This window comes from Zalophus californianus, chromosome 8 (genome assembly GCF_009762305.2).
Source record: "Zalophus californianus isolate mZalCal1 chromosome 8, mZalCal1.pri.v2, whole genome shotgun sequence".
Classification (NCBI taxonomy): domain Eukaryota; kingdom Metazoa; phylum Chordata; class Mammalia; order Carnivora; family Otariidae; genus Zalophus; species Zalophus californianus.
In genome coordinates, this window is record NC_045602.1 from 76469541 (window position 1) to 76494927 (window position 25387).

The window sequence follows — 25387 nt, forward strand, 5'->3', positions numbered from 1 at the left end:
TTGCCTCTTCCTTATCCCTTCTAGATGTGGTTCCATTTCCTTTCCAAGATGAAAGCTTGTCTTTGTCCCTTCCCAGAATAGTTCCAGGCAGCAGAACACAGTGAATCCTTCCAGATAAAAGACCCTGCTGATAAAATGCCAGATTGTTATCAGAGAAGTGAAGTGAGGGGAGTCAAGGCCCTACCATTAATTACCTAGTTACGGCTCTGTTTATATCCTGTTCGTTTGGGGGCATGTTTTCCTTGGACAGTTTCTTGTCTGTGTTCTGAACTGCAGTCTGATGTTTGTAAAAATCCCAAAGGTCAGGGAATAGTGGGTTCCTTATTTTCCGAAAGGCAAGGAAGAGAATATCAGAGTTTCTATCTTCCATCTGGAAGGAAATGGACAAATGGGTTTGGTGGTTCATTCTTCACCTCAAGCATGCAAACCCTAGTGTGTTGAATGAACTCTGACTTTGAATACTTAGCCAAGAAGTTACCTGGAAATAGAATGACATTTATCTCTGTGAAGCCATGAGTATCAACCAGTGAATAACTGAGTATCTAGACATTGAGGCCAGAGTCTAAAATGTCCTAAAACTGCCTGGAAAATGTACTTAATGCTACTGAACTGTGTACACTTAAGAATGTGTAAATTTTATGCTATCTATATTTTATCACAATAAAGATAAATAAATGAATGAATGAATAATGCTTGCTTCCTGGCAGCTCCAGTACTTGGTCTCAGTCGGAAATACCAGAGGGTTGGGTTACATGGTCTGCTTTATTTTGAATGGAATTGTTGTTGCATGTAAGGCATTATTCACCCTGTTAAGAGCTGTGAGTCTATGAGCACCGAGCACTGAGCACCTTGATGAACACAAGGTAAAGAAACTGTTTTGCCACCATCATCTGGATGTACTGGGACCTTTGGGGACTGGAAGAGCCCTATCTTGAAAATGATTGATATTAAACCACTATAGCCACTCTCCTTTCACAAATGTAACAAAAGAGGGGAATAAGATCTCTTGATGGCTAGAATAGTAGGTAGCATCTATCGCTCTGATGCTCAAAGAGTGGTGCTGAAATTCTCCATGACCAGAAGGGGTGTTAGGTGACTTAACCTCCTTTGTGGCACCTGGCAGTCATTAAGTGGTCAAGCACATGTTTCTTCACCGAATTAAACTCGCACCTGACCTTGTGCTGTCCTGTCAGGTTCTGTCCTCGGCCCAACCCATTTTTGTTATAAGGCACTTGACCTGTGACTCAGCAGTTCTTTCAGCTTTATTGGTGATGGGGTTCTTTTTGAAGACTGCACTGTTACCTTTTTTTTTTTTTTTTAACTAGACCAAGAAACTTCTTAAGCCCTGCAAACATATTCCCTGGTGACCTAGCTGCAGCATGAATTTCAGGGTAGAAAAAAAGAAAGAAATATGAATATAACCCTATTCCAAATCTGAAACTTTCTTTCTCATTAGCCCTGGAAGTCCTGAACTCAGAACCCTGACTAAAAGGTGCTTCTTTTTACCCTGTGTAAGTAAGTGTGTGCTTATGCACTTGTTCCTACCATCCTTTGAAGAAGTTGTGAGACATTCATCATGGTTTCAGCAATACTTTTCTCAAATTTAGTATTTTCTGTAGAAAAGGCAAGAAAATATAGGAACCTAGGAAGAAGCTAAAGTAAATTTAAAATATATAAAACTTGGGGCGCCTGGGCGGCTCAGTTGTTAGGCATCTGCCTTCGGCTTGGGTCGTGGTCCCAGGGTCCTGGGATCGAGCTGCGCATTGGGCTCCCTGCCTAGCGGGAAGCCTGCTTCTCCCTCTCCCACTCCCCCTGCTTGTGTTCCCTCTCTTGCTGTCTCTCTTTCTGTCAAATAAATAAATAAATAAATCTTAAAAAAAATAAAATATATAAAACTCATTTTGAGTGAAACCAGTAAAAATAAGCCCTGACCTTTTCTTATAGGTAAGAAAAATTAGAATTTTTTTAAAAAGTATTCTTTTAGGAAATAAAAGATTTTGCCAGAAATAGCATGGGTGATTAAAGCAGTCTGGTGTGAAAGATATATCTTTAAAAATCTCCACTTTAAAGAAATAAAATTTCTTTGCTCTCTTCTTGACTAATGGTTTTGTCAGAATAATCATTTAAATAATAAATGAAATGCTTTGAAGTATATAGGGGAGTGGAGAACTTTTCGGTGCCTTGTACGAGCTGGTGATACAGATTATAAACTGAACGATGGCAAATTCCACCAGTTTACCTAGGATCCAGATATTAGCAAATGTCACCACAGCCATAGAAATCTACTGATGAAATCATGACGATGAATGGAAGTGATCCAGATTGTTTAATTTTCCTTTGAAATGTTGTATTTATTAGATCTTAACACCCAAAAGTTAAACAGTATTGAATTTCACACATAGCACTGTATTTTTTATCTTAGGTTGAAGGTTATATCCTTGGCTTGATTGAAGAATGACTCATGTAATTTGCACTGACTTTTTTTCTTTCTTTTTTTCTTTTTTTGATGGGCAAGGAGGGAAGCTGGGAAGTAAGATGATACTGAATTGAGGCTAAGTTTTTTAATTCAAATGGAAATAAATAAATGTCAATAATTTTCTTGTTTCTTTTTATATTCATGTATATACCTTCTATAAAGATTCCTTGGAATGCTACTTTTGCTTGAAATGCAATATAAAATATCTCTTGGCCACTAAAATTAGCAGTGGGAATTAGTGATTTTTTTTTTTCCAGTAAATGTATCAAACTGTGTCACAGCCCAATCCTTCAGTTACATGTACTTGTTGGAGGATGTGGCCAGAATTCTTTATTGACATGTTCCCCATCTTAAAATACAATCACCATGAAATTTATGTATTAAGCCTTAGTCACAATCCAGGGAAGAACTTAAAGGTAATGTGATTCTCCTTATAATTAGTAACCTAATTAAATGCTGGAGAGTTTCAGTCGTAAAGCAGTGTACCTTGCTTCCGAACAAAGATAACACCACCACTGAAATTGTATAGTTGTAACACTAGTATATTTTTAATTAGTGGTAGGGTATGTGTATGTGTGTGTGATCAGTTTTGTTTCATCTTTAAACTTTGCACAGTGGTCTCCATTGTGTATTCATTTGGACTATATTAAATAACAGTGTACTAACTGGGCTTCTGTTTTCTCAGTATTTGGCATGATTCAAACTGGGATGAGTTGAAATTTGCCTTTTTGCTATGGAATAAGCAAAAATAAAAGATATTAGGAAGCAGGTTTAATCTACTCAAGATGGGGAAAAATATCTTTTTAACCTTAATAACCCATGGAAAATCCTACTGCTAAATGCAGATGTGTTTATTAAAGCTGGCCCAACAAATCTGGCCTTGCTCAGTTGAATGGTTTGAGTTGTCAAGTGTACGTAAGTGTAACAAAATTGAATTTCTTTTAACATGTGTTACTGCTGTTCAATCCTATGGTGGTTAAAAATGTCTCATAGTTGAGGCACACTGGTTTTTGCAACTAGCACAGGCAATCGAGGCAGACAGACCTAACTTTGAATCCCAGCTTGTTCATTCACTCCCGTTTTGAGCTTGGGCAAGTCACTTAATCTCTCTCAGCCTGTCCTAGAACAGCATGTTGATTGGGAATAATTGTCCCAGAAAAAAAAAAAGTTTTTGTGTTTTCATTCTTATATGATTAATCGTTAGGATTTCAGTGTTTATTGATTTGATTATTTAAGAGGGCACCAGGAAAAGTTCATTCTGGTCATAAAAGTTCAAAGGAAATAGCTGGGCCTGTTTGATCTTAGGAAGGGAAGACTTGGGATGTTGTACGGGTGGGGCTGGAGGCAGAGAAGGGAAAACCAGACCGGCTGTGGATAGCAGAATAACTTTTCTAAAGTACATGAAAGGTTATTCTTTAAAGCTAGCCTTATGGAGATTTAATTGGTATAAAGTAAAGTGCACATTTAATGTGTACTATTTGATAAGTTTATGCCCCCATAAAACCATCACCCCTGTCAAGATAGTGAACACATCATCACCTATGAAAGTTTCCTCATGCCTCTTTGCAATCTCCTCCAGCCACCCTGCTCCCGTTGCCTCGCAACAGCTATTCTGTGTTCTATCACCATAAATTAATTTGCATTCATATAATTTCCATTCATATAGATGGAATCCTACATTATGTGTTCTATTTTGTCTGTCTTTATACCTCAGCATTATTAATTTTGATGTAATAACATCCATGTTATTATGTGTATCTGTTCCCTCTTATCACTGAGTAGTATTTCATCGTACTGATGTACCACAAGTTTTTTACAGACGCACCTGTTGCTGGACATTCTTGCTGTGTCTAGTGTTGACTATTTCAAATAAAGGTGCTAGGAATATTCATGTACAAGTCTTTGCATTGACCTATGTTTTCATTTCTCTAGAAATTTCACCTAGGAGTGGAATGAGTAGGTTGTGTGGATGGCGTATGTTAGCTTATTATGTCAAATGTTTTCCACAATGATTGTACCCTTTTACATTCCCACCAGCAAAGAATGAGAGTTCCAGTTGTTCCATATCCCAGTCAACTCTTGGTATGCTCTACCTTTAATTTTAGTCTTTCTAGTGAGTGTGTATCTCATTGTGGTTTTAATTTTAACTTCCCTAATGACAAAGGATGCTGAGCATCTTTACATGTGTTTGTTTGCCATCCATATATCTTCTTTGTTGACATTTGAATTCAGAGTTTGACCCAGTTTTTTTTTTAAATTGGGTTGTTTGTTTTCTTATTATTTAGAATATATTCTGGACACAAGTCAAAAAGTTATGCTTTTCTACACAGATTCATTTATTTCCCTGGCATATAGAATCGGCAAAAAGAAATTAAGTTGCAGCAGGAAAGAGTATAATTATACCTAAGTACTTTTTGATTGTGATACTAACATGGGCACTGGGGCAACCAAAGGAGGATATAAAACTTTTCCCTGAGGTATTTAAAAATACGGTTGGCGTTTGAATGCTGTAGGCTTGCTGATGTATGACTCAGTTTACCTAATTGCAGTCTTCATTTGAGGAGAGAATCTTTCCTAGGGTGAGTCTGTTGCTAACATCTCAATATTTCTTACTCTTTTGTGCTCTTTTTTCAGGCCAAATATATGCAATTTCTTGGAATTTTTCAAAACTTTCCATGTACTTTATGGTTTTTTAAAATTCATTCTCTCTGATTTTTATCTTGAAATGTTGCTATGAAACAGAGGAGGGTCATTCAGGGGCATTAATTGGCTTTAGCGAAAACAAATTGCAATCTCTGGAGAGTAATCAAATCCAAAGAAATGTTCAAACTTCTCTTATCCAGCGGTAGCACAAAGCATTGTTTTAGCTGATAGTATTGGGAAGATTCATTTAACTCTTTGTAGAGGCAAAATAATTAACTAGATTCTAGAGAAGAGGTTCTACGTGATTAATGAAGTCGGGTGGTTTTTAGCTTGTGGAAGGGAAGAGCAAGGGGTGATTTAATGACAGGATTCCAATACAGTTAATGAAGGGTTTTCCTGTGTGTCGAAAACACTGGTCATTTGTTCTCCAACTCCAGAGAGGCTCAAACTAGAGAAAATTGGCTCCAAGTATAGAAAGATTGAGTCTGAGTAGTGTTAGACATAAAACTTTTATTATTGGCATCAATATTATTATGAGATTAAGCAATGGAACAAGTCAAGAGAGGTCATAAAGATATTTTAAAATAAAAAAGATAGCTATCTGCCTGGGATGTTTAAATGTCCATTGAATTATAGGATTTGGTTATTGAAGGGGACCTTAGAGATCACTTATTCTAATCTCCTTTTGCAGATGAGGCTGTGAAAAGACATTATGTAATTTGCCCGTGGCCATATTGCTAGATGCTAATATTTTACTCTGAGGATGTTTTAAAAGAAGCCTCACTCCAGAGACACCAAGGGTCTCTTGTGAGGGTTTCTACTTCACAGCAGCTTTCACTCCACCAAAATAGTCACTTGCCAATGAAGAGCCAATGTACTGACCTGTATGTGTCTCTTCTTGTCATTAAAAATGATAAGGATTTGTCTTCTTGAACATTTTGAACTTGTCTCTAAATAAATGCTATACCTTAAATGACTGTAGATGATTTGAGCAGAGGTGATCAGTATCAATTGAGGTCAGCAAAGGACACCGCCACAACCTTTGGGGAGCCTGTCCCAGTCTGATACAGGGTTCCTCATTAACTCTGGTTGATGGCTGTGCTACAAAGAGTATAATTTGGTGGATGACTTTGGGTCAGCTATTATGTCCTGGTGACTAATTTGCCTTTCTTAAAGATAATATATTATAGGGGTGCCTGGGTGGCTCAGTCGGTTAAACATCTCCCTTTGGCTCAGGTCATGATCCCAGGGTCCTGGGATCGAGCCCTGTATCAGGCTCCTTGCTCAGTGGGGAGCCTGCTTCTCCCTCTCCCTCTGCCTGCCGTTCCCCCTGCTTGTGCTCGCTCTCTCTCTCTGTCAAATAAATAAATAAAAATCTTTTTTAAAAAAGATATTATAGAGCTTTAGGTTTCGTTTTGGAAAACACTGGTTAGAGCAGTTGGAAACATTTCTAGGCCACCAGTTCATTATGTATAGGGTCTGCAAATATGAGTTCTAACCATTGGAATTAAGTAGGATAAATGGCTTACAAAGGATTACACATCCATTACCATAAATGAAAGAAGTTGGCACAATGCAATTTATTTGATTGTGATTACATTTTATTTGGTAACTCATTCTGTACATGTTCCCACTAGACCATCTAGAGCAAAAGCCTACATATGTTTATATTGTATTATATAGTTATTTTAAAGGGTTTATATGAGTACTAAAAATGTGATAAAATATTCAAAAATACCTAACATCTTGGCTGATCTAGTAGGCACACAGTGAATGATCCTACCTTCCCTTCTTTTTTCCTTTCTTGAGTTTCAGTCTTGGGTACTGGAATCTTTCAGAAACCTAACAAATTCTTGTCAAAAGGGAAGTTTGTTCACATTTAAAAGTGTTTATTTAAAAATTATCATCAGTGTATGCTGAGCACTCACTTGACTCAAAGGATGTTTAGATTTTATGAGATTTTAATATCTTTTCAGATACAGTCACCTGAAGAGTTAGGTTCTGTTGGTTCAGGAAAGATTTACTCAGCACCTATGATTTGCTCAGTCAGTCTTGGGCTAGATTGAGGATGCTTTGAATGCCAGAATGAGAAATTTGTATTTAATGTGGCAGTAAAGAGCTATCATGGGTTCTGAAAAGAACCATACTGGAAACCATACTGGAAAGCTAAAAACAAAACTTTTTCAACTGGACCAAAAACATTCCTTCCTGAACCTTCCCCCTATATATATTAGATTAAAAAGAAGAAGGTAAATTCTCTATATACCTTTGTGTAGTCCGTTGAGTTGACCACCCAGTCCTGTGTTTGTGAACTGGAAACCACTCATGGTAAATATGGAACCACACACTGTAAAGTTTAATGGAGTGACTTTCGGCTCTATGAAATTGCTTTGAGAACTTGGCCTTTGAGCAAGTGACCATCATCCCAAGGAGATCCTTGGGACTGTTCAGAACTGTTTTCTCTGAGCCACACACTACCTGCAAGGAAAGAAGGAAGACGTGCTATTATGTTCTGTCCCTTTAGAGAATCACTGGCTGCCTGATTGTGTTCATCTCTCAGCCTTTTGTGGAGCCAGAGTAGAAACAATGTGGGGGCTTTTGCTATTGAGAAGAATGTGAAGCTCTTTCACTCAGTCTGCATGAGGGGCCGCCTCAGCTCCTGCCCTGCACACAGCTTATCCCAACCCGGGAGCCCTGAGGGTAGATCCAGAGTGCTTTTCCAGTTGTCCACGAGGAGGCCAGTAGACCAGTATGCGGCTTACTGATTCAGGGTCAGAGAGAACACCCACTCATGCACAGGGAGGGAAGACTATGCCAAAATTTCCAACTAAATCTACTGATTATTTTCATTGTTTAGGCAAGTTTTATATGATATCTGTATTTTTTCCCTTTATAATACTCCATTTTATTTTGGGTAAAGACTGAAATTAATGATTCCCTTTTAATCTCTAGGGCTTCCAAAGTCTTCATATTTATGTTGCTATAAAGTCTTTTTCATGTTTTTCCCAGAGTCAGGAAAGAATCATTGTTAAGGTACACCACATTTCATTGCTCCAGAGAGTAAAACCCCTTCTTTCCAACTGTCTAGACCATTTGGTTGGAATCTGAAAAATTCAGTTTCAAATTGAATTTATCTAGGAAAAAAATAATGAAAGAATGAAATGAAATTTCAGATGAAATATAATTTTCATACTTCGTCTGTATATTTTGATATCAACAAGTAACCTGGGATTCGCATTCAGCAGTCATGCATCCTTTCATTTATTTAAGACATGTTTGTAATTCTAAATAATTAAAGAGCATTATTCAAAGAGCTTTTTGAAGTGAGTACCATGCTAGAAAACTTCCTCCGTCCCTGTTGGAAAATTCCCTCGCTGTATTCCCTAGCACCAAAAGGAATGGTATGGATGCAAGTAGCCATTGTCAGTGTACCTGTGCCCCTGTGTTTTTGCCACATATGTGGCTTAGTGCTGTGCCCAGTGTTCACAAGGGCAAGTGGAGGGGTGTCACTGTGATGGAGGCTAATTCCCAGTTCCCAGAGATGATCTTCGGAGAATGTGTCTTCTATGGCTTAACTCTGTGGTTGGGCTGTCCCAGGTGGTTACACACTGCCGTTTTCAGATGTTCTCTTGTGGTTTATTATTGTCAGCATTTCTTCATAAAAACATTTTTTAAAAAAGGTTCTGCTGTGTTGTTTGGAGTTAATTTGCAAAGAGCAGTTACTGCTTTGAGCTGCCCAGTAGATAAACATTTAAACAAAGCGTTCTGCCTGCAGATACATACATATTTTTTCTGTCCATGAGAGCTGGCAATGTGCAATTTCTAGTTTAGCTGCTGTCTGCTGTTCTTATTTCTCTCTCACTACCCAAACCAAGGATTTTAAAAAATCAGACTTCAAAAGTCCTGAACCCATTATCCTTCCAAGAAATATATTTGAATAAAGAAATCCATGAGCTGTGCAGAGGGCAAGATTACAGTAAATGCAACTTTTAAGTGCTAGCGGTTGGAGTTGCAGGAAAAGGAACACGGAGTTCAGGTAGTGGTAGGGCCTTTGATGAACTGAAAATTGGTATAGGAAGGACAAGTAGAGAATTTGGCAACCTTGATGGGCACTGAACTCACCTGAGAATGTGGGAGAAGGGCTTCAGGAATGCCACATTTATAACAAAAACATATGTAATAGTCACAGATGCACCGAAACGTCTGTGTTTTCAAACTCACTGGTACAGACTTTTTTTTTAGTGGTTTCTCTCTTTTGTGCACACACACGTACCCACACACGTACATGTTTCCTGAAAGCAAGATTTGAAACTAGGAACCTATACACAAATGGAAAGGAAAAAGAACTCTTTGGTGAAACAGCATTAGAAACAGGATTGGAATAAAATTTGGGCCCTGGACCTGAAGAATGAAGGCAGTGGGCCTCACATAAACCAGCCAGTTGCCCCCAAGAAACTCAATCTTCCATCTGTCTTTTCCAGCTCCTTTGGTGGGGAAGGGGAAGGGTAGCCTTTGTGAGCCCTTGAAGCGTGTTTGATACAAGCAAGGCTCTGTGTCCTCAGCCAGTGGTTGAGATAGAGAACACTAAAGAGTTTGTATATGTGTGGATAAAGCTTTTAAGTTTGAAAGGTATTCCACCTTTTTTGCTCTAATAATAGCTACCGCTTACCAATCACTAACTTGTAGGCATTGCATCTTATATGCTTTATCTCATTTAGGCTTCACAACAGGGCCATGAGGTCATTTCTCTTGCCCATTTTTGTAAAAGATAAAAATTTAGGAGGTTCACTGACCTGTCCAAGGTCACACATTAGTCAGCAGCAGGACCTGGATTTAAATGAAGGTCTTCTGGATTCCGGAACATGTTCTTAGCTCCTGTCCTATGTGCTGTATTATTCAGAACTATGAAGACCCTGTTTCTGTTAACTATACTGGAATTAAAAAAATAAATAAATAAAGACCCTGTTTCTACTCTCCAAATCATTTTGATTCAGCCAATATGACACTTGAGGCTGTTGTGGGGAAGGCAGATAAGATGTGCCCCGAGCTCTGACAGATTTAAATATGCAGTTGCAGGGACAGGGAATGGGAAAGGAAGTGATTGCTTCTGACCAGAGGAGGTACAGTAAGATTTTGTAAAAGAAGTGATACCTGAGCAGAGTTCAGAAGAAGAGGAGTTCCCCAAGTGTAGAGAGTGAAAGGACATTCATTCATTCATTCCAGTGAGAGTGAGTTGTATGGGCAGAGGTGCTAAGGATGAAACAATAGTTGGTTTGACAGAACATATGCAGTTGGCTCTTGGACAACTCGGGGGTTAGGGGCGCTGACCTACCCCATACAGTTGAAAATCTCCATATGACTTTTGACTCCGCCAAAGCTTAACTGATAGCCTCCTGTTGGCTGGAAGCTTTGTACTGATAACAAACAGTTGATTGACACATATTTTGTATGTTATATGTGTTGTATGCTTCATTCTTACAATAATGCCTAACTTCTTAATTTTTTCTGTATTTCTAGGCTACATAGTTCCTCTGTGAGTTTTTCAAATTGACACAAATCTCCCCCCAATTTTTTCCAATGTATTTACTGAAAAAAATCTGCATATAAGTGGACCCGTACAGTCCAAACCCATGTTATTCAAGGGTCAACTTTATAGCAAGATTTTTCTTTTAAAATAGTATAGCCTGGGGTCTCAGCCTCTTCATTCTCAGGCAGCCTGCAGAGATAACCTGCAAGGTAGGGTTATCACACCTTTTATCACTAGATGACCATTCCCTGACAGCAGACGGCCCTGCTGTAAGAAACACCATCATGGCAAAGCATTCTTGAGTAAATCTGGTGAGGGACTTGGGAGTAAGTCACACATAGCTTCTTTAAACTCGGCCCAGCTCCCAAGATGCCAACCCCTTAGTCAGGTAGGGGCATCTAGAGAAGGCGGGTGACCATCTTTATCAGCAGGAGAAGTTTGGGGGCTTCTGTTTTGTACAAGGTACCGCCTGACCTCTGGCAAGTGAGGAAAGGACTGGAGGTGGGTCTGCGAATGCAGAGGAACCGGGGGAGCATTGGTTATGTCAGTAAGGGAGAATGGAAGGGGGTATTAGCTGGATTGTAAAGTCATTCTGAGACTTCTCTGAAGACTTGCACTCTGATTCTTGTGAAATGAGGGATTCACACAAGGTCACTGGACCTTATGAAGTCCTTTCAAAAATACCTCCCTCGCATTGCCTCAAAATGTTCTCTCAGCCATTCTGCCTTGTTGTGAGGATTAAATGATGTAATACATGCAAAGATTTTAACACTAAGTCTGGCCCTCTATAGCTGCTCAGGAAGTGTTAGTTGTTATCAGCATCATCTTTATTGTTGTTGCTTCACCTTCTACCAATTAGAGACTTAATGACTCAGTAAGCCACTCACACTTCAGCGTGACTAGGTTGAACTTTTCCAAAGGTTTTCCAAGACTGAGGATTTTGAGGCAGCTGCATTGTCAAGTCTTAGAAAGACTGGATTTTGGCTGGAAGCCTGGGTGGCTCAGTTGGTTAAGTGTCTGCCTTTGGCTCAGGTCATGATCCCAGGGTCCTGGGATCAAGTCCTGCTTTGGGCTCCCAGCTCAGCAGGGAGGCTGCTTCTCCCTCTAGCTCTGCTGTTCCCCCTGCTTGTGCTCTCTGTCAAATAAATAAGTAAAATCTTAAAAAAAAAAAAAAAGACTGGACTTTGCAGATGGATAGACCCTAATTGGAATGCAGGATCTGCCACTTACTAGTTTTATGATCTGAAGTATGTTGGGAAACCTCACTTTCCTCAACTTAAAATAGGAATGATGATAAGGACATTGTACTGAAGATGTATATGGGAAATTGTGTGTCTATGTTTGTAAATCCGTTGTGTCTTTTGAGAGAGTCCATAGTGTACATGAGATCCTGAAATGTTTTCATGATCCTGCAAATATTAAAAACAAAACCAAAAAACACACTCATTTTGAGATTTCCTACATACTTGTAAAGCTTGTGTTTTTATTAGCTGGGAGATATGTTTATGCTCCCTCGATTTCCAGGTGTGAGCTACAGCTTGGAAGAGCCCACAAGCTCCATCTTGGAGCCATGGGATAGTGGTTCTGGCCTGGGTGCTACTGCTTATGTATCCTGGAGGGTCCACTTAGCTTTTCTGAGCTTTGTTTTACGTTTCATTTATTAACTTAGGTTTATAATGCCTTCATGTCCTGCAGGAATGTTGCATGATAAATATGGGTGTGCAGGTGTTTATTTTAAACTGCCAAGGCTATATAATTGCAGGATGCAGGTATTACAATGACAGGTGTGCTGAGAGCACAGTAGGCACTCAGTAAAGATGAGATTAAAATGAACGTGGAAAGGGTTCATTGGAGTGAAAGGAAAGGTCTCAAGGTTCGGGTGTCTGCATGTCCAGCACATCCTGTGGAAGGACCTAGTGTTCAGACCTAGAACACAGCTGGGGTGACTGAGGACATGGTTTCAAACAATAGTAAAAGGAGAAATGACCTTTGAGATCCCAAATCCATTTGCTTTATTTTCCAGAAGAAATTGAGGCTTAGAAAGACAGGAGCAGTCCCACTTCTTTTTAGAAGGACTTGAGGTTCCTCCTCATCACTCTTAATGGAGGCTTTAAACAAACAAACAAAAAGCCCCAAACCAAAACAAAACTCATTGCCTTCATATCATCAGTTTGTTGTCTTACCTTCTTAAAAATGGTTCAGTATTCACACCACAGTCTTAATTCTCTCATTGAAGCCATTTAGAGGCCTGCAATTCTTAGAAAATGCTGATCTTGTACTGGACACAGGCACATTGCACTATGGAAACTTTCTGTCTCCAAAGCATCTTTCCCCTTGGAATGTTCTCATAGACATCAGGTGAGAACACCATGTATAGATTATTGCTACCACCGTCAGCTCAGCTGAGACCCAGAGAGGTTACTGTGACTTGTCCAGGTCATAAAACAGTGTCCAAAAGCAGGATGGAGATCCAGGTGTTCTGATTTTCCATCCTTTCTAGCCCCTAGACTCTATTGCCAGAGAGCATCTCTGCTTGATTTTGGCACATTTACTGAATCAAACTAGGAGACTCTATCCAAGGGAAAGATAGATTTTAGCTTCAAATATATTTTGCTCAGGGCTAGAAACACTGTGTTTATATCCTCTCACACTCCAGGCCATATAGACCTGGAGAAAAGCTAAATCTCATAAGACCCCTCCCTGCCCCCAGTAACTGACAAAACAGTAACTTGGAAATGTTTTTTGCTTAATGGTTGTGTGTGTGTGTGTGTGTGTGTGTGTGTGTGTGTGTGTTGACTATAATCTATCCTTCCATTTTAACAATGTGCAATAGAGAGGAGTTTGAAATTACTTTTAATCGTTGTTTCACAATGAGTAATAATTAAATATTACTTTTAAAGTAAGCTTCTCTTTTTCTGTAATTGCATTACTTTCTTGAGGGGAGATTTTGTTTTGCTCTTTAACCTGATTGTGTGCATTTGGAAAGTACCCTAGCACAGGGTATCCGAAAACAGAAAATTCTGGCACTTTTCCCACTTTCCATTCTTTCTCCTGTATGGATGCCAGATTCCTTTGGGAAATCATCATTTACTGAAGGTCAGGAGCAAAAGGAGGGGCATTCTTTAGTGTACAGTTACTGCTAATTAGAAACTAAACATCTGTAACCATGTCAGAGTTATTTGTATTTGAAAAGAAACATTTATATACAAGAGCCCAGTTCGGTAACATAAAACACACTCTAACACAAAGTGTGTGTGTTGGAGGGGTAGGGGACAGACAGATGAGGAAGCTTCCGACAAATGACTGGGCTGAGTGAGGTCATTTGCTAATTAAGTCTCAAAGCATTTTCAGGGTATTTTCTTTTCTCTGTCAAGTGAAGTTTTCTCACCCCCCCCCCCACCATGAGCCAAAGCAAACATTTTACTGTATTTGCCAATTAAAGATTAAACATTTAATCATTTTAAAAGAAAAATACGTAGGAAATGGGTGATTTGGCAGAACCTAGTCAAAGACCGCTGGGAAATCTCTAGCTACCTACTGTAACATTAGCCCTCAGTGTCTTCCCATAGTACAGGTAAGGTGAGCTCTTCTCCATCCATAAAATAAGTGCTGATTGGCCTATTTCACAGACCTACACTTGTAGGGGGAAAAAATGACACAGTGCTTGACTTACCACTCCCCATGATGAAATTCTGTTTGGATCATTCCAAACAGAAATTGTATAGAAATTGTGTCTGTTCTTTTATTGTCATGTTAAGATAAATGTCAGTGATACCTCTGGGGTATTAGAAATGTTTCAGTCATAGGGCTTTGTCCCTCCACATGCTAAGCCTACATGGCCCAGATCTTACCAGTAATTCCTTTTGGAACACTAAGTAATTTTGAAAACAAAGCAAGAGACTATCTCTTTCCTCCACAGTCTGCTGTCTTCTAATCTTCCCTATCCTTGTCTTGGCATCTGAGATATTTCTCTAAGTTGAGTTACTTTTTAAATTGGATAAAAAGATCATGGAGTCTTGAGAGTTCTAGATAACAACTTATTTAAGCCAACACCTATCATATTGGGCCTTCCTCTCAAATAACACTATCTCTTTGAAGGCTCTCAAGTGCACAGTTTCAACAAAATGGTTGTGGACTCTCAGGTTCTGAGTGTTTACAAAGTCAAGAGGCCCTTAGATGACCTGTGTTTCCAATGACCTTTGTAGAATCTCAAAATACCACTTGTCCGTGACTTTCACTGATTTAAGAACTGGCTTTTATTCAAGCTCTTGGGTGTGAGTCAGCCTAGAGGCAAAGGTTCAGTGACTTGAGGGTGCAACTCTTGTTCTCTTAACAATAAGTTCAAGATCATGTAGTCTGCCCTTTGTGGCACTACCCAGTCTGGCTGGACCCACTTCTCAGCCTGAAGTTCCACTGTTATTTCTGAGCCTCTACTTTAGGCAGACACATCTACCTGTACCTTGAGCATTTTTACCCTTGCTTTATCCCACTGTTTCTGGTTGAAACAACTTCCTGGTTTCGGCCTTCTTAGAATCATGCTTGCTTTCCTGAGTTCTATCCTTCTCGATACCACCACCTACAGTCTTATCCTCATGTAGCCATAACATGATAATCACTTGCTTATTGCTTTTCCAAGACTGTCTTATGCTTTTAGTCATCTTCTCAAATGTACTGCTCATCTTGCCACCGGAGTAGAGGCTCCCCAGAGACCAAAATGACTTTTATTTCTCATGGCACTTATCATTTGTTCATTTTGAGTGCCCAATGAATAGTTGTTTGATGGTTGAGGAGGAAGCTATTTTTGCTACTACCTATTTATTGAATCATTCCCAAAGCCGATCTGCATTTATCCCTATTATAAAACCATAGCTATTGGGGCACCTGGGTGGCTCACTCGTTAAGTGTCTGCCTTCAGCTCAAGTCATGATCCCAGGATGGGATCGAGCCCCACATCAGGCTCCCTGCTCAGCGGGAAGCCTGGTTCTCCCTCTCCCACTCCCCCTACTTGTGTTCCTGCTCTTGTCTCTCTCTCTGTCATATAAATAAACAAAATCTTTATATTTGCAAATGACATACCAGATAAAGGGCTAGTATCCAAAATCTGTAAAGAACTTATCAAACTCAACACCCAAAGAACAAATAATCTAGTCAAGAAATGGGCAGAAGACATGAACAGACATTTCTGCGTAGAAGACATCCAAATGGCCAACAGACACATGAAAAAGTGCTCAACATCACTTGGCGTCAGGGAAATCCAAATCAAAACCTCAATGAGCTACCACCTCACACCAGTCAGAATAGCTAAAATTAACAAGTCAGGAAACGACAGATGTTGGCGAGGATGCGGAGAAAGGGGAACCCTCCTACACTGTCGGTGGGAATGCAAGCTGGTGCAGCCACTCTGGAAAACAGTATGGACGTTCCTCAAAAAGTTGAAAATAGAGCTACTGTACGACTCAGCAATTGCACTACTGGGTATTTACCCCAAGATATAAATGTAGTGATCCGAAGGGGTACATGCACCCCAATGTTTATAGCAGCAATGTCCACAGTAGCCAAACTATGGAAAGAGCCTAGATATCCATCAACAGATGAATGGATAAAGAAGATGGGTGTGTGTGTACACACAAACACACACACACACACACACACACACACACACACACACTGGAATATTATGCAGCCATCAAAAAAATGAAATCTTGCCATTTGCAACACCATGGATGGAACTAGAAGGTATTATGCTAAGTGAAATAAGTCAATCCGAGAAAGACAAGTATCATATGATCTCATTGATAGGAGGAATTTGAGAAACAAGACAGAGGATCATAGGGGAAGGGAGGAAAAGATGAAACCAGAGAGGGAGACAAACCATAAGAGACTCTTAATCTCAGGAAACAAACTAAGGGTTGCTGGAGTGGAGAGGGGTGGGAGGGATGGGGTGGCTGTAATGGACATTGGGGAGGGTATGTGCTATGGTGAGTTCTGTGAATTGTGTAAGACTGATGAATCACAGACCTGTACCCCTGAAACAAATAATACTTTATGTGCTAATAAAAAAAAACCATAGATATTAATGATACTTATATGAAAAGGAAAATCACCTGTAGAGCTAACACTACTACACACACAATCATTGGAATAAGGGAAGTATAAAAAAAAATTTGGAATAAGGAGGAACTCCTGTCTCCCCCAACTCGGATGTCTCCGCTGGAGCTAGATAGAACATTAGCATATACAAAGGCATGTATGTGGAAATGAGTATTGAATGGTCTTGTGTTTTTGTCTCCCCAGATGTGGTCGCTCACCTGTCTACCGCTCCCGTGAAATGGCAGCTCGTGCCTTGGTTCCATTTGTTATGGTAGATGAAATCCCCGCTACCATCCGAACTCTGTTGGCCAAACTCCCCAACTGCACTGACCAGTGTTTCCGGCAAAACCATATTCATGGGACACTTCTCCAGGTAAATACAGTTACTTTGTGTCAAATAGCACAGGATAAACTTTGGTTTCTCATGTACTGTTGGCAGGTAAAGATTTGATACACAAGCTTTTAACTTTATCTATGGAACTTTTTTCTATTGCTGAAAGAATAGGTATTTCCTAGGTGTGCTTTTTTTCATTACAAACATAAGTACAGCATCACACTGTGATTCAGTCAGATCGTCTTTTGCATTAAATCCTGTTTCAGGTGCGCCTGGGTGGCTCAGATGGTTGAGCATCTGCCTTCGGCTCAGGTCATGATCCCGGGGTCCTGAGATCAAGCCCCGCATCGGGCTCCCTGCTTGGTGGGGAGTCTGCTTCTCTCTCTCCCTCTACTGTTCCCCTGCTTGTGCTCTCTCGCTCTCTCTGTCAAATAAATAAATAAAATCTTAAAAAAAAAAAAAAAACCTGTGTCATACAGCATTTGGACTTACCTCTCTGAACCATTTAGAGTTTTGTCTTTTCCATCAAGTACCTGCAGAATGTTCTGGGCCACTCTCTGTTCAGGGTGAAGTTGTGAGCTTTCCTTGAAAAAGAGGTTAGCACCAGACACAGAAGGAGAGTTATACACATCAGGGAGAGTTTGCCTCGCAGCGTTAACACCATAGTACGTGGAAAGGTCAATCCCTACTTTCCTGTTTTCTCTGTGCTACAAAAGAGACTTTTTATTTTTAATAAATATACAAATACACTTATCGCCTTTTTTTAAAAAAATATTATTTGTTTATTTATTTGACAGAGAGAGACATAGCGAGAGAGGGAACACAAGCAGGGGGAGTGGGAGAGGGAGAAGCAGGCTTCCCGCCGAACCAGGAGCCCGATGCGGGGCTCGATCCCAGGACCCTGGGACCATGACCTGAGCCGAAGGCAAACACTTAATGACTGAGCCACCCAGGCACCCCATACTTATCACTTTTAATTTACCATTTCCTCTAGAAAGGACTGAAGTACAACAAATGAATGAGAAATAGACTTCTTACTGAAAATGTCTTTTTTAAGCCCTACCTATCACCTAGGGAGCAGATGGTAATGGTGAGATCTGTTCATGTGTTTGCTGGGGTCACTCATGGTGGGTCGGTATTGCAGGGGGATTTAAATATCAAATCATGTGTCTGGTTTGTGAGCAGAGTTGAGAGGTGGCCTTGCGATCTCAAGATATGATAAGCTTGAGGTCTACCCTGCCAACACGAGAGGCTGCATATAGAGTAGTTAACGGCATGGGACTCTGGAGCCAGACGGGCTCAGTGTCCATCTCAGATCTACTACTCAATACCTGCACTTCTCTCTTTTCATTGTTTTTATTAAGTTTTTTATTTTAATTAGTGTACAGTTAACATACAGTGTTGTGTCTTCATTTTTGAAATAAGGATAATAGTAATGTATACCTGCTAGGGGTTATGTGAAGATTAAATGAATTAATGCATATCAAGTGCTTAGAATAGTATCGGGTACATAATATGATATATAGTTACTATTGTTATTATTATCATAGCTTTGGTGAGCTTGTACCATAATGAACACTAGTATTTTTAGTAACGGATTCCCTCTAGGTGAGAATGAATGCAAGAGACACCTATCTTCTTGCCTTCCTTCCTTGGTCGCTGTATATATATTCAGCAAGTAGTTATGGAATGCCTCCTACCTACTACTGTGTCCTTCACAACAGTTGTTGCATTGAAGGAGTCAAAGCCCCCCAAAAAAAGGCCTAACGTGGGCAATCACAGTGTAGTGTGCTACATGCTAGGGGAGCCCACAGCAGGCCACCTGACTGGTTTTGGGCAAGTCAAGGAAAGCTTCCCAGAGAAAACGACATCTAAGTAAAGAGCAGAAAAAGTTAGCCAAGCAGAGGAGGGAGGGGGAGTCTCCCACACAGAGAGAACAGCACAAAGCAAGGCTCAGGGTGGGTGAGAAGTTGCCCCGTCTAGGCGCTACAAGCTTCGGTGGGACCAAGCTCCAGGTTGGCTGGTCTCACACTGGTCTCAGGACCTCTTTAACCTTAAGGAAGTTATTGAGAATTCCAAAGAGCTTTTGTCTATCGATACTTAATTAGACTCTGAAACAGAGAATCTTAAAGCACAAGAACCCACAAGCACACATTCCATTAGTCATGATGAGAGTGATGACACCCCCACACACCTTGTAGCTGACTCCACTGTGCGCTGCACGAGGAGAGTAAAGGAGGGGAGGAGTGGCCTAGTGGCATTTTGAAAATAGTTTGATCTTGCAGATCTCCTGAAAAGAGTGTGGCGACCCCCAAGGGCCCCAGAGCAGACCTCTGGTCTGTGTTGTATATACTGCAGGTCTTTTTGTGGTCTCTTCAGTGGAGGCCCTCAAGCGCTCGTCTCCCTTGGTCCTCACTATATCTCGGTGATGAAGACAGGACTGGAGGGCATTATCTGGGTTTTCAGTGTGGGACCCTGAGGCACATACAAGTTAGATGGTTTGATTCTGTCAGACTCTGCTGCTTTGAAGGGAAGGAGCCGGCAATGATGAGTAACAGAGAACAGGCTTTTCAAAGACGTCTAGATTCTGCAGCTGAATTAGAAGGGGGGCTCAGATCATCAAGGGAGAGGGGGGATCAGCCATCAGATTTTCTCTCCTGCAGATCCGCTCTTGGCTAATTTTGTCAGAAGTGGTGAGGCTGGATTTGCTTCTTTGGCTGTCTCGCCACTTGTACAAATGGGCCTCCCAGCCTCGTTTCCCGCACACAGCACTGACAGGTCTGGCTTGTGTCTCACCGCTCTGCCCAGCAACAAAGCATGGTCTTCTGCTCTGTCTCTGGGCTGCCTCTGATATCTCAAATTTACTTTTCCTGTGACCTAAAGTGTGAAACTCCGTGGAAAGGGAAAAAGCCCGTAACTCCAGGTTGGTTATGGCTGTCGCCTTTGTTCCTGAGTGTTGGAAGATGAGGGGCTTGTTGAAAACGAAACAGAACAGTATGGGTGTTGGGTGTTGGGTATCGTGTTCATGTTTGTCAAACGGATTCCTGTCTTTACCAAGATTGGTTTGTACCCTGGGTGAAAAAAAGGAAGTCAAAGGCATGTGAATATCTTTCCGTCGTGTCCATTTGGGTGTCTCATCTGTGTTGTAATAGCTCGGTTTCACTCTCTTGTTCTTTGTGAGGAAAGCATAAGGGGTTAAGATGGGGAGGGCTCTTTTTCTCTTTCCTTTCTACAGCTTTTGGATTCCTTCTCCACATAAAGCTACCTTTGAAACCTGTAAGAGGCCTGCACCTGGAAAAGAGGTGTTGGGATTGAAAGGCATGAGAATCTCCATGGAACTTTCAGAGCCAGCTAAGTAAATATAAAATTGCTATTTTTTTTTTCAAAAGGAGGAAATCATTTTGTAATCAGAAAACAAGTTCTTTCACAGAATGTTTTCTTGAATTACACATTTTGGCTTCTTTGAAAAATATTTACATAAATATATCAAACCTCAGAGTATTTCTATAAGATACCTTGGAAATGAGAAATATGCTGATCTCTGAATTTTCTGGAATGATGGAAGAAAGACTCAAATTATAGGACATGCATAAAAAGAAAACATGTGGGAATCAGTTTCTTAATCATTTTAAAAACCAGAGGTTTCTAATTGCAATGTTGAGACGGATGGAAGTAATGCACATGAGAAAAGGTGAGATTATGCAGCCGGTTCGTAAGAGCCAGTGGTAAATGACATTAAATCTCCATAAAGGCTAGATAAGAGCCATGGACATTACTTCATTTGGGAACAACACTGGCTGGCAGGGCTACCCGGTCTTTTAAGTAGAATTAACCGTCTGTTTTTGTTGCCAAAATTCTTCATGTTGGGGCCTTAACATTATTACTAGGTTACTTATCACTCCCGAGAAATCATATTGGCATTCAAAATGTTTTCTTGTGTTGAGGAAGCGTTTTGGCCAACAATTACGAGGCAAGATTTATTCTGATTCTTGGGTACTTAACTCACATTTTGGTGTTTCATAAGGAAATATATACCATTTGAAATAGAAACTTGAATTTTGAGTTTTTTTCATTTTCTGTTTTTGTTCTCTTTCTCATGATACAAACATATGATAGGTGGTCCCTGCTCTTTCTTTACTTAAACTCTCTTATATGAGTAAAGTGGACAGTTGAGGTAATTCAGCTTCTGCTGAAGCAGGAAAACCCACTTTTGCATTGATGTGAACATTCTAGGCAAAGGTGTTCTTTTTTCACCGGTTAATCCACATAATACCCACAGTTCTAAACATCCCTTTGCTGGTATTAAATTTTCTCAGTTTTTGCTAGCATAATCTGTTGAACACCTTGTTTAATTCTCTTATTCCTCCACCCCTTCCCCTACCACCCAAATTTGGAGCCTTGATTTTTGCACTTGGAGAATTCTGAGTCACTTTTCTGGCTGTAGAGCTGAGCAGCAGTATTGCACACTTGGGTTGACATGAAATATTAGCTGGGGATGGACTTTAGGCAGCCTAGGCCCATGCATTTGGTGATTTTGCCATAAAAGAAGTAAAATGAACGTTTTTGAGCGCCTCTTGCAGTATGTAAATTACATATGTGATTTCATTAATACTCTCAGCAATCCTGCCAGGTGTTTAGAAAGCGCCTCCTGATAGTTGATGTGAATAACAACTTTTTCTGCCTAGGGAAACCAAACAAAGAATCCATCTTCGCTCTTTTTAATCTCTTGTTCCTCAGTTCTGAAAATCTGATTTGATGCTGGAAACAAAGTAAATCCATCGGTGTTATAAAGACAGAGGGACAGAGGAAGTCAGTGAAGCCCTAAGAGGCTACAACTAGTAAAAGACTTTTTGTTTTTTTAGTATAGTTGACACACCATGTCACATTAGTCTCAGGTGTACAACATAGTGATTTACCAACTCTACACATGATGCTGTGCTCACCACAGGTGTAGCTCCCGTCTGTCCCATTACATCGCTATTACGGTATCATTGACTGTATTCCCTATGCTGGGGCTTTCATCCCCGTGACTTATTCATTCCATAACTGGAAGCCTGGATCTCCCACTCCCCTTCACCCATTGCGCCCATCCCTCCACCCTCTCCCCTCTGGCAGCCATCAGTCTGTTCTCTGTATTTATGGGTCTGATTCTGCTTTTGGTTTGTTTATTCCTTTGTGTTTTTGTTTTTTAGATTCCACTTACAAGTGAAATTATATAGCATTGCACCTTCCTTCCCTCCGCTCATCTCTTTCTCATCATTTCTGTTTGGTCTCTCATTTAATAGTCTGAACCTAAAAATACAGGCTCCTCCTTTGGGACCTAGGTTGTAGCCAAGCTCGAAGTTGCCATACCTCTGTCATCCTTAAGGGTGTGACAAAACCTCTGAAACTTAGACAGCCGTAGGAATTGTGAGTTCTAGGCCTGGGAGCTGCTGGGAACATGAAAAAGAAGTCAAGATGGAATTCAATTCAGCAGACTCAGTGGAGGGCTTACCCAGTTCTAGGTACAGGTGAAGACACGAGTTTGCCTTTAAGGCTTTTACCTCCCAGTGTGGGGAGATGTGGGTTAGAAGCCTAGTGAGCCCCCCCCCCCCAACCCTTGGGGACAGGGAGCATTTGAATAACAGAAACGAAGACAAGGCAAAAGATAGAGCTTCCAGATAGGGCATCAGGCATGAAAGGAAACGGAGACTAAGATAACATTCTGCTTTAGTCTAGAACACTCTGTGTCAGGCCTAGAGTTAGGATCTTTATGGGGGTGGGAACAGCTGTGCTGGGCTGGGCAGGACAGCAGCAGGACAAAAATAGAGGCAGATCTTGGCATTACCTTTGTGGAAAAGAAAAGCAGAAAACCAGGAAAGAAAGAAAGGTAGGTCAATTCAGCCAGCTACTTTTCTGAAGGAAAAATTTCTTGAAGTTCAGGAAACAGGAATAAGACCAGCCATCGTTAACTCTCTGCTGCAGAGAGAAGTAGTGGAAACAAAAAGAAAATCAGTGATAGAGGTAGTCTTAAGTATTCTGTCAGCATTTTCTAAATATCAGGAAATGAATGTTTTTAGAAAAAGTGTATGTTTTACTAGGTGTTACACCAAAACTTACAATTAAATTTAAAGGAATGATCAGTTCCATCCTTTAAAAAAGTGACCATGTAAGACAGCACCTTATGCTTGAAAAATTATATCTTTCTCACATTTCTTAAAAGTACAAAATTGTGAAACAAAGTAGTATGCTCAAGCTGCCCAGAAATAGAACATTACTTGATAGATTCCATTTGGTGACTTAAGGTTGGCCTGTGTCCATTGTTTATTTTATACACAGAAAATAAAATTTCAGAATGGAAAGTAGAAACAAAAGCCTGAAATTATGCTGATGTTGTAAGTTATAAATGGATTGTTGGTCAGTGTGCTTTTTTTCTGGAGTGAGTCATAAAGAAAATGCTCGCTCTGGTCACTAGTGGCCAGATTCCTTCTCTCTCTTTCTTTCTTTTCTTTTTCTTTCTTTTTCTTTCTTTCTTTCTTTCTTTCTTTCTTTCTTTCTTTCTTTCTTTCTTTCTTTCTTTCTTTCTCTTTCTTAATTTCTTATTTCTTTCTTAATTTCTTCCTTCCTCCCTTCCTTCCTTTCTTTCTTTCTTTCTTCCTTTCTTTCTGAGGCCTGGTGTTCACGTGAAAGGAGAAAAATCTAAGTTGCTAGGAGGGTCTCCCGTCCAAGAAGGGCTAAGGCAGAGATTCTCCAGTGGTGTGCTTGTACATGTGCCAAGTATTTATTGATTCCTTCAGCTCTCAGCAGTCTGAGTGGGGCCTAGTGGGACTGGAGGCTCCAGGCAGTCACCCGCAGCCGGGAGAAGCAGCATCTGTTTGTCCCAGAGTGCCAAAGGAAGATTATTTTCTGTGTGTGCCCTGACGTGAAAAGGATTGGGAAGCACTTTAATTTAAAAAAAAAAAAAATTAAAGAAAGAACTAAACCTTGTTAAATCTTACCTTTTGGCAATATATTCCTTTCTGGATATAAGCCCAGAAAAGTCATTTTTAATTAAAATGCTACTTCTGAAGATGAATTAATCCTTTCCTTATAAATATCGAAAGGCTTTTATTTGGTATGTGTTACTCAGGGAGCTTTCTCTGGGTGTAGGAGACAGCTCTGAGCTGCTAGCTCCGGATCATTGACTCTACTGCACTGTCCTTGTCGCCAGCCAAAAGTGCTACTGCTTTTTGTAGTGCTCTGAACTCCTGGGACGTAGAGTTTATAGATTTATCAGAAGATGTGTCCCCAGGCTTTTGTTACTGTTTGGGATTACAGTGGGGGAAGTAATGATGAAAAAATACATATATATATATATATATATATATATATATATATACATACACACACACACACACGCCAGTTACTGAGTCCATATGTATTGGGGGGCAGGGGTGTGTGTGTATTGAGTGCCTATGGAGGCTCTTCTGAGTGATGGGTATTACTCCCATTGTACTGATGAGAAAACTGAGGGCGGGAAGGGTTATGAGATTTGACTAAAGTTATACAGGGATAAATTAGCAAAAGCAGAGCTGGGATTCAAAGCTTTCAAGCTTGTGTGGTTAACGGCAATACTCTGCCACTTCTCAGGATGAGGGAAAGAACATTCTAAGGCTAGAGTGACTCTCTCTGAGGCCTTCAAGGTGTGGAGTGAAAGGGAAGTTGACATCGTCTACTTACTTGTGCGTTCTGTTGACTGAATACCAACCACATGCCAAACCCTGTTCTAGACACTTGGAATACATCAGAGAACAAAGGAGACAGATCCTTGCTTGCAAAGATCTCTACTCTTACAGACTTTGCATTTGAGAGGCAGGGAGACAGATAAGAGTAAATGATATTATAATAGAATTTATTCTAATTTATTATAATAAATTATATCATTTATTAGAAGGTAATAATTTCTGTGAACAAAAAAAGAACAAGCAGAGTAGGGTAAGGTGAATCAGGAGTTGGTTAGAAAGGAGGGCAGATGGCGGTATTAAGTGAAGTGTCAGAATAGTCATTGTTGAAAAGGTAACATTTGAGCAAATCTCATTAAGAGACAAGGAAAAAAAATTTTTTTTTAATAAAACATAAACCTCCTCTTTTCTCCTGAAATTGGGTTTGTTACACATGTCTGTACATTCAAGATTACCTTTAACTATGAAGAGGTGCTATCAGAGTAGGCAGTGAGTAGTGGATAAACAAGGCCAGGAAGGATGCTTTTACTTTAGAAACTGGAACGTTCTACAAAATCCCCGTGCTATACATGCAGTTTACTGAGGACTCTGAAGTCATTTCCCAATACAAGCAAGTC

The 25387-nt window shown here is 40.2% G+C and overlaps 1 protein-coding gene across 11 annotated transcripts in view; it reads left to right on the forward strand.

Moving 5' to 3' along the window:
* THADA (THADA armadillo repeat containing) overlaps positions 1-25387 on the forward strand; it is a 324153-nt gene that overhangs the window by 155399 nt on the left and 143367 nt on the right. For all 11 annotated transcript variants that reach the window (XM_027621844.2, XM_027621847.2, XM_027621842.2 and 8 more), the window contains one exon: positions 16941-17109. In XM_027621844.2, the coding sequence (XP_027477645.1) occupies positions 16941-17109 (169 nt within the window). The remainder of the gene's footprint in view (positions 1-16940; positions 17110-25387) is intronic.